This window comes from Hypanus sabinus, chromosome 16, assembly GCF_030144855.1.
Source record: "Hypanus sabinus isolate sHypSab1 chromosome 16, sHypSab1.hap1, whole genome shotgun sequence".
In the NCBI taxonomy this organism is placed as follows: Eukaryota; Metazoa; Chordata; class Chondrichthyes; order Myliobatiformes; family Dasyatidae; genus Hypanus; species Hypanus sabinus.
In genome coordinates, this window is record NC_082721.1 from 27,304,995 (window position 1) to 27,315,075 (window position 10,081).

The following is a 10,081-nucleotide window of genomic DNA, read 5'->3' on the forward strand; positions in this document are numbered from 1 at the left end:
ACTTGTAAAACCTGTACAGTCCTTTGATTAGCCCATACATTGCAAGCGGATCTCGACAGGCTCTCAATATGAGAGCAGAAGTTGCAGATACACTGGAGGAAGATACTTGACAATGGAGATCCTCAGAGGAAGGATGTTTCTCCTCATGGAAGAGTCCAAATTGGTGGGGAGGGCACAGAATAGTTTTGGCATGAGGGATCACTCTTTTAACAAAGATGAAAAGGAATTTCATCTCCCAAAGAGTTACGAATCTTTGGCATTCTCTAACCTAGAAAGCTATGAAAGCAGAGTCACTGAATGCATTCAAGGCTGAAACACACTGATAGTTGGACTACTGGGAGCTAATGGCTATGGGAAGCCTGCAGGAATATGAAGCTGGGGCAGGTTCAAATTTTCTATGGTATCAATGAGTGACAAAATAGGCTTGAGCGAGCAAGCAACCCTGCTTCTACTGCTTAAATAATACACCAAATGGAATTACTACATTGAGACTGGAACAAAAAAAAATGTTACAACTACAAGCAAGTCAAGTAGGCTGAAGAGTCCATTCATAATTCAGTGAAGACTGGTTTGGCCTGATGGAAAACAAATAAAATAGCAGATGCTGGAATCTAATGCAAAATCAAGCATGCTGGAAGAACTCAACTAGTCAAGCAGCAGTCGTGGAAAGAGATATCAGTCAGTGGTTTGGGTGGGAGATGCTTCTTCGAACTTCCAATCAGCGCTTTAGGTCAACAATGCTTCCTCAGAACTTTCAGTCATGGTTTTGACTCAATAACCCTTCCTTAGAACTCCCAGTCATCGTTTTGACTCAATAACCCTTCCTCAGAACTCCCAGTCACTGGTTTGGATCAACAATTCTTTCTCAGAAATCCCAATCAATGTTACATAGTACACAGAACAGTGCAGCTTTGAGCAGGCCCTTCAGCCCATGATGATATGCTGATTTTGATGCCAATGTTCTCCTCGATAGTCTCGTATCTATCTAAAAGCCTCTAAACTCTGCCAAATTGCCTGATTCCACTACTACTCCTGTTAACTTACTCCAGACAACTGCCATTTTGGGCATAGAAAGCTTACCCCCCTCATGTCACCATTAAATGTTCACCCACCCCTAACTTTAAAAGCATATTCTCTGGAGTTTGCCATTTCTACCCTGGGGGGAGAGCCCAACTCTCTATTCTGCCTATGCCTCTCTCATAATTTTCTAAATCTCTATCAGGTCTGCTCTCAGCTTGCAGCTCCCTAGGGAGAACAACCTCTGTTATCAAACCTTGTAGCTCATTGACTGTAATTCAGGCAGCATCCTGGTAAACCTCTTCAGCACCATCTCCACAGTCTCCACAACCTTCTATAACAGGGCAAACAGGACTGCATGCAAAACTCCAAGTGCAGACTGACCATAGGGTTATATATCTGCAGAATAACTTCCTCACCCTCTGGTTAACACCTCCACCCACGAAGGCAAGCATCCCATATGCCTTCTTTACCACCTGCACAGCCATTTTCAGTGAGCTATAGACCTGGAACTCAAGATTCCCCTGAACCTCAGCACCCATTAAGGGGTCTGTATACTTCCTCCTTTCACTTGACCTCTCAAAGCATAACACCCCACACTTGCCTGGATTAAACACCATCTGCCACTTCTCTGCCCATGTCTAACTAATATATATCCCACTGTATTCTTTGATATTCCTTTACACTGTCCATAACTCCACCAACCTTAGCATCATCTGCAAACGTACTAAGCCACCCACCCGCATTTTGATCCAAATGTATATCACAAACAACTGAGCCTTGTGGAACACCCCGATCACAGAGCTCCAGCCAGAATAACACTCTTCCATTTCTACGGCATCTACGGGCAAGTCTACCCTGAATTTCAACTTGCAATTCACCCTGGAATTCGGGCATCTTTATCTTCTGAATCGACCTACCATGGGGAACCTTATCAAAGGCCTCACTAAAGCCCATGTAGCTAACATCCACTGCCTTATCCTCATTAAGCCCTTTGTCACCTCCTCAAAAATACTCAATCAAGTTTGCAAGGCATGACCTGCACTGCGCAAAGCCATGCTGACTGTCCCTAAGCAGTCGGTGCCTTTCCAAATGTGCACAAATCCCATTCCTCAGCATCCTCTCCAATAGCCTCCCTGATGTGAGGCTTATAATTACTTGGATTATTCCTGTTTCCTTTCTTGAACATAGGCACAATGTTGTGGGTCAGCAACCCTTCCTCAGAATTAAGGAAAGCTCTCTAACCCAAAATGCTGACGGCTTTTTCTTTCCATAACACTGCTTGAACTGCTGAATTCTTCCAATGTTTCTGTTTCGTTTGTCCTGATATAAGTGTTTCAAACGGTAAATAAGATTGATGGAGCAGACAAGGAAAATGTTCCCATTTATGGGGGTAGATCAAGGCTTGCCAGCGCACTGAAAATACAGTAAGTAATTGAGAGGAATCCTCTTTGCCTAGTGGGTGGACAGAATGCGCAATTTGCTCCCACAACGGGAAGCTGGAAGAATGACAGACAAGTTAAGGGGAAATGTACAAAAGAGAAAGGATCAGGAGGATGTGGTGATAGGGTGAAATGAGTGTTGGGAGGAGAATGGTGTGGAGCAAAGTCACTGGGATTGAGGAGCCCGTTTCCCCATTTTTGTGATGTGAGCTACCTGGGCGCCAGACCAAGTGGCTTCATGAGGGGACTATCAAGGGAACAGAAGCTATGAGGCACACACAATCAGCAGGAAGAACTCAGTGCACCGAGCAGCATAGGTGGGAGGGAAGAATTGCTGACAGTTTGGACTGGATCCCTGCATTGAGAATATTGAAGTGAGAAGGCCAGCACTGAGAGAAGGTGGCAAGGAAGGATTCCAAGGCAATTGGTGGACTGGGGAGAAGCATAAGACGGCAGGCAGGTAGGGGTGTTGGAAGACTGTTCCAACTGAATGATGGATAGGGACAGAGAAGCAGAGAGGGGAAAAGTGGGGGGGGGAAACAATAAATGGAACAAGACACACAGAATGCCAAAGGGACTCAGCCACTCAGAAAGCATCTAAACAGGCAGGGAAATAAACCCAGGCCAAGACCCTCGTAAGGGTGAGGGGAATGTGCAGGTGGGAGCTGCTGGAGGGAGATGAGCAGGAACAAGAGTGCTGGATTCTGATAAGTAAAGAAGGTGAAAATGGGAACTGGAAAATGGAGGAGAAGGAAGAGGTGACTGACATTTGGAACCAGATAGGAGTGGAGGAACTGTGTGTGAAATTGGTGGATGGAGAATGTGGAAGGAAACTCTAACGGGTGAAGGAGGGCTAAGGGGAGGGTTGGATGGGGGACTGGAGGGCTATTATGACTGGAGTTCTATGATCAGGGGTGTTCCACAAGGGGGGTGGGGGGTAGAGGGAAAAGAAGACCTAAAAGGGAAAGGGTGACCTAAAATTGGAAAACTCGATGTTCAGGTCATTGGGTTGTAGACTACCTAGGCAGTGCAAAGTGTTGCTCATGGACATAATGTTTATAGATTCTTATAAGTGGGAAGGGAAGCAGCAAAGAAAAAAAGGAAAAGAGGCAAGAAGGTCAAAAGCAAAGAATGGAGCGGCAATTGAGACAGAGAGAGGGAGGGCAGATGGGGGAGTAGTGGGAGCAGGAGCAAGTTGGTGAGGGAGGAAAGAAGATAGGGTGGAGGGAATTCAGCCAGACAGGAAAGCAGCGAGGGAGTGAGAGGAAGGAGGGGGAGGGAACAGTTAAAGGAAGAAGGAAGAGGAAGAGAGCCAGCGACAGTAGGAGGGAAGAAATGAGATGGAGGGGCAGCTTACCATGCACCAGGAGGGCAGTTTGGCTGAATAATGGGGTGAAATAAATACTAGTAATGAGCAGAAAGATGTAGAAGAGTCAGGCTCTCCACCTTCACCAGTGATAAATTGGTGGGCAATACTCCATGGCCTCAACAATGACGTATTGAGAGTGGATTTTTGAGGCCAATGCAGAGATTCTTTTCATGTTGGTACTAAAGATTTTAATATATAATCTTCAGTTAAGGCAGCAATTTGTTAAAAATTTAAGGGTGATATTTGATTAGCACAGGAGGGGAATAAGTTTAGAGACAGAATAGGCCTCTCATTTATTACATATCAATCTGGTATAGGCTGATTTCTATCTTAACCACAATAACGTGATTTGGTTCTGTAAGTTATAACACTCTTACTCAATAAAGCTAGTGCTCTCAAGTCTCTCATTTTATTTAACATGAAAACTCATGTGAGGAAGGGAATCCCAGATTTCCACTACCTATTGTATGAAGAAGTTTTTTGAATCTTATTTAAGGTTATGGCTCACTGTTGCAGACTACCCATTTTCACAATGAATTGCTTTCTCTCTTGCTCTCTCTATTCAATGAATTATATTAATCATCTTCAATGCTTGAACCGGATCACCCCTTAATGTGTAGCGGTTAGCGCGACAGTCCTATAGGTCAGAACGTCAGAGTTTGGAGTTCAATTTCCGGCGCGGTCTGTAAGCAAGTTTGTATGTTCCTCCCCGTGTGTAAGTGGTCTTTCTCTGGGTGCTCCAGTTTCCAAAGACATACTGGTTAGTAGGTTAATTCATCATTGTAAATTTTGTCATGATAAGGCTACAGTTAAATTGGTGGGTTACTGGGCAGTGTGAAAGCGCCCTTTCTGCACTGTATCTCTAAGTAAATAAATAATCTGTGCTCAGGGTTATGTAAACCCAATCTGCACGACCTCATAAGCTAACTCTTTCATTCTAACTACCATTCTAAGAATCCAGAAGACACCTCCCCAAGGTGAATCTTTGCTTGCTGAGGGTCAGTGGTGAAAACTGAAGCCTGTTACACCAAGTGGGGGTCTAAGCAGGGTTCAAGTATGGCTGAAAACTTTTTTGGTTCTCTTTTCAACAAAACACTCATTAGTGATAACGTTAAGACACAAAATATCTATCGGGTGTAGCAGTGGTATGTAGTACAGCCAGGAGACATTGCTTGGGCTTATTTACTACTAGGACTTTATTGTTTAGTGGCATGTACACAATTCCTTCCTGCTTCTGTGCCAGAAGTTCAACCACTCATCTTTTTCAGTGAGGCAGCAATGCAGCTGCAACAGGAGAAGGGACCTGATTTGCTGCATTGAAAGGCAGAGCCTTTATTCAATTATTTGAAGCATTACATACTTGAATCACAAAATTGATGCACTGGACACGCGCAATTTTCTAGCATGTGCTGCAGACTGCAGTCTCACTGAGAACTTGGGGACCTGATGACATTTACTCTGCACAGTAACAGATGAATGTACTGTCCACCTAGGACAAAGCAGCCTCCCTCCCTAAAACATCCTTCCTTTCAATATCAGTGCACTGTAGCTGTAGCGTGTGCAGCTTAGAAAGTACTGCAGCAACTAGCACAGATTATTCTAATACTACCTACAATGATCAACAAGAAGGACAAGAGCAGTACATCACCAGATATACTCCTTCATTCACACTGGTTTTAACTCCTGGAACTCCCTTAGCAACAACATTACAAAGTCCCCTCACCAGAGGATCCGCAATGTCTTAAGAAGGTGGCTCACCGCCACCTTGTCAGAGACAATTAGCAGTAGGCATTGAGTGCTTGGCAGTGCCAGTACCCAAAATTAATTGGCCAATAATCTCAGAGAAAAAGTGTGGAGTTAAATGAAATAGAGATGAGGGATATGGGAAGAAGTGGTGCTGCAGTTGAGGTTATGGGGGGGGGGAAGGGTGGTATGTATGATCGCTCACCTGTAGGTGGGGCTGAACAATATGAGAAGATGGTTGACTTGGTTGGCTGGAAGATACGGGAGAAGGTGTAGGAGCACAGAATGCACAGAAGGTGCATCAGTGGGCTTTAGGATATCGAAGGTAGTCAATGGGTGGGATTGGTGGATATGGGGAGATGGAGAGTGGGTGGGATTGGTGGATATCAGGAGATGGTGGGTGGGACTGATGGATATGGGGAGATGGTGGATGGGATCGGTGGATATGGGGAGATGGTGGGTATGTTGGGGGATATGGGGAGATGGTGGGTATGTTGGGGATATGGGGAGATGGTGGGTATGTTGGGGATACGGGGAGATGGTGGGTATGTTGGGGATACGGGGAGATGGTGGGTATGTTGGGGGATACGGGGAGATGGTGGGTATGTTGGGGATACGGGGAGATGGTGGGTATGTTGGGGGATATGGGGAGATGGTGGGTATGTTGGGGATATGGGGAGATGGTGGGTATGTTGGGGGATATGGGGAGATGGTGGGTATGTTGGGGGATATGGGGAGATGGTGGGTATGTTGGGGGTATGGGGAGATGGTGGGTATGTTGGGGGATATGGGGAGATGGTGGGTATGTTGGGGGATATGGGGAGATGGTGGGTATGTTGGGGATATGGGGAGATGGTGGATATTTTGGAGGATATGGGGAGATGGTGGGTATGTTGGGGGATATGGGGAGATGGTGGGGATATGGGGAGATGGTGGGTATGTTGGGGGAATATGGGGTGATGGTGGGTATGTTGGGGGATATGGGGAGATGGTGGGTATGTTGGAGGATATGGGGAGATGGTGGGTATGTTGGAGGATATGGGGAGATGGTGGGTATGTTGGAGGATATGGGGAGATGGTGGGTATGTTGAGGGATATGGGGAGATGGTGGGTATGTTGGGGATATGGGGAGATGGTGGGTATGTTGGGGATATGGGGAGATGGTGGGTATGTTGGGGATATGGGGAGATGGTAGGTATGTTGGGGGATATGGGGAGATGGTGGGTATGTTGGGGGATATGGGGAGATGGTGGGTATGTTGGAGGATATGGGGAGATGGTGGGTATGTTGAGGGATATGGGGAGATGGTGGGTATGTTGGGGGATATGGGGAGATGGTGGGTATGTTGGGGATATGGGGAGATGGTGGGTATGTTGGGGGATATGGGGAGATGGTGGGTATGTTGGGGGATATGGGGAGATGGTGGGTATGTTGGGGATATGTGGAGATGGTGGGTATGTTGGGGGATATGGGGAGATGGTGGGTATGTTGGGGATATGGGGAGATGGTGGGTATGTTGGGGGATATGGGGAGATGGTGGGTATTTTGGGGGATATAGGGAGACGGTGGGTGGGATTGGTGGAATAGGGAGATGGTTGGTGGGTTGGAAAACTAGTGCATCTTTCTCGATCGTTAGAAATTATCCCTTCTGATGCAGGCAGTTACAGTGTGAATGCTGAGAAAACAATGCAGTCAGTAGCCTGTCATCTATAATGCCGCTAAATGTTTAATTATGTATATTGAATAGTGGTTCAACATAGAACAAATCTTCGAGATTATTGACCTCCTCAGTTCTGGTCCCTTGGGCATGTTTGATATAAAAATGTAAATACCGAATGTGAAAGATATATTTGAATTCTGACAACAGATTGGATTCGCCGTTTTGCAGGTCGCTGCAGGCGCTCAGGGGCACAGTCCCCACTAAGTATAAATCACGAGTTTCTGGTTGCGAGCATGATCTTGGGGATTTGAGAGAACTGGTGGTCGATCGGGGTGGGCTGGGAGGGCTAGATGCACGGACTCCTCTGCCTGACGTTGCTTGGAGCGGTTGGGTACATTTCTGCCCTTTAACCCACTAGTGTGGATGTCAGGACGCTCGTATGTCACAGGGGAAAGCACTTCACCGACAGCCCCCCGCGTCCGCACAGAAGCCCCTCGCAAATGCCCCGAATCTTTTGCAAAAGCAAAGACAAGCGGACAGTGCAGCTGTACGGAGGACTACTGTTCGCTCGCTTGTTCGGTGTCATTGTTCGCCGCATACTCAGTAATGGGGGCTGGCGGAACTTCGAGGGAACGCGAAAACTGCTGTAGAGCAGAATGTCACTCATCGACACTGAGCGGCTTTCCCTGGTCAACGGCAACAGAGGAGATTGCCAGTCGCGACATTTGATGATGAGACACCCACCACCACTCACCCCCACCCTTCTCCTTCCCTCCCCGTGTATTCTGGAACCGGGTACCGCTGCAGCATTAGACGGAGCGCATGGGATGGGGAAGGTGCCTCGTGGATACGTGGGAATTGAAAGCACCGCACCTCTTCCATTTCCCGTAAATGCACCCAGGGAGAGACGGGGGGTGGGGGAGAACGAGAGAGAGTGGGAGAGAGCGAGAGGGAGAGGGTGAGGGAGGGGGAGGGGGAGGGGGAGAGGGTGAGGGCGGGAGAGAGGACGGCGGGGAAGAAGGAGGGAGGGGAGAAGGAGGGAGAGAGGAAGGGAAGGACAGGGAGGGAGAGAGTGCGAGAGACAGAAGATAGACGCATTGACAGACGTGAAGAAAGAGAGGCTCACACACATACGCTCATAGAGAAACATACAGACACACTCTGAGACTGAGACAGCGTGACAGAGACTCTCACGCCCCCTAAACACATGCAGGCACACACTCGCTCTCATATCCAGAGTGATGTTTGTGTGTTTGTGTGTGTGTGTGTGTGTGTGTGGGGGGGGGGGGTATTCGTAGAGGAGAAATATAAAGACAAATATAGAGGGAAAGAGGCGGACAGATGGACACACACACTATCAGACAGACAGGGAGACATACACAAACCCGGTGAAACTGACAGAGACACAGGGACTGAACACCCAGGCACACACTCACAGACACACACGCACAAACTCACTCACACAGTGACGCACAGGGGAGCAGCAGTGCGATATCACACCGCCGCCTCTCCTTCCAACAGAATGGGTTTACAGACTCGCATTCTTCGCAGAGAACAGAGTGTCCAGCTACATCCGCAAGCAGGCTCCGGCTGCTTAACCGAGCCCGGGGGAAGCAGCCGGTGTTCCCGGGCATTGATTCCGCGTGCTCTGCGGAATTGCCGGGTGCAGGCACCAGAGGTCCCGCGATAAGCACTTATAAACATTCAGAGATGGTTGAGTGGAAAGGATAGGAAGAAGAGTGTCCTCTGAACAGCGTGCGTGTCCCTTTCCCTTCTCTTGCCTCACCTGTGTGTGTGTGTGTATACGCGCGTTTCTCTCTCTCTCTCTCTCTCTCTCTCTCTCCATCCATACATATGCCTTGAGTGTTCTCCATCCTTAGGTTTTAAAACGTTTCTTTCTCTGCCCGTTTGCGTGACTCCCTGTTTCCTCAATCCATCTCTCTCTTTCTCCCTCTCTCTTTCTGTCTATCTCGGTGTATGCATGAATGTCTCTTTCTCTGCCTCTCTCTCTCACTGATTGCCTCACGCTCTCCCCCCTCTCTCACTGTCTGCGAGAAGACTCCTTACCTGGTATTCTCCGGACTGGTTCTGGTTGCTGTGCCAGCAGTGTCTGTGCAGCCCCTGGTTCTTGTGCTGACAGTTGCAGTGGTGCTGGTGCTGAGGCTGCGCTCCGCTCCCCCGACCCGGCCCCGCTGCGCCCCGATCCCCCGCACGCTCCATGACTCCGCCGGCTGCGCACTGCAGCGCGCCCGGGACCTGCGCCACACTCGGGCTCCCACGGCCCAGGCTGCCGGTCTCATTGGCCGCCCGGACCAAAACAACTCGCATGACGTTACCTTTAAACAAACCCCCTCCCTACCCCCAAAATATTAAAGGGACCACTTGCTGACTAGCGCTCAATCAGACAGTCCATAGTATTACCCTGCGGAGTGGGAGAACTAGCGCCAGGGAAGCAATAAATGAAGCGATCATCCCAGGATTAAATTTTAACCCGCAATCCAATTATATTATAGTTTCACACTCAGGGTTGGTATCTATAACAGCCTCAAAAGCATCACCAATTTGCAAAGCCGTAGACTAAACCAGCCTAGTATGGGGAAGAAGAGTTTAGCGGAGCCCGGATAAGGAACTAAAACACACTCATCTCCAGCGCCTGTATCCTACATCCTGGTCTGGGATGGGGCAATGAGCCGGTGCCCTGAATCTGGAGGAGAGGCGAGCTGCTCTGCGGCCAGCGTCAAGAGGATGGACGGTCTCGGAGAAGCAGCTCTGGAATCCCTCCAAACCCTAGATTAAAAAAAATAAGAGAGTTGTCACATTGATTGCCGGTTGAGAGATTTCATTCCAGTT

The 10,081-nt window shown here is 48.2% G+C and overlaps 1 protein-coding gene across 5 annotated transcripts in view; it reads right to left on the minus strand.

The window, feature by feature from the left end:
• kcnn1a (potassium intermediate/small conductance calcium-activated channel, subfamily N, member 1a) overlaps positions 1-9,744 on the minus strand; it is a 112,392-nt gene extending 102,648 nt beyond the window's left edge. For all 5 annotated transcript variants that reach the window (XR_009516073.1, XM_059991391.1, XM_059991389.1 and 2 more), the window contains exon 1: positions 9,299-9,744. Coding sequence is in view for 4 of the 5 variants with exons in the window: in XM_059991391.1 (XP_059847374.1) it covers positions 9,299-9,559 (261 nt within the window). In the remaining variant the exon portion in view is untranslated. The remainder of the gene's footprint in view (positions 1-9,298) is intronic.
• Between the last annotated feature and the right edge of the window lie 337 nt (positions 9,745-10,081).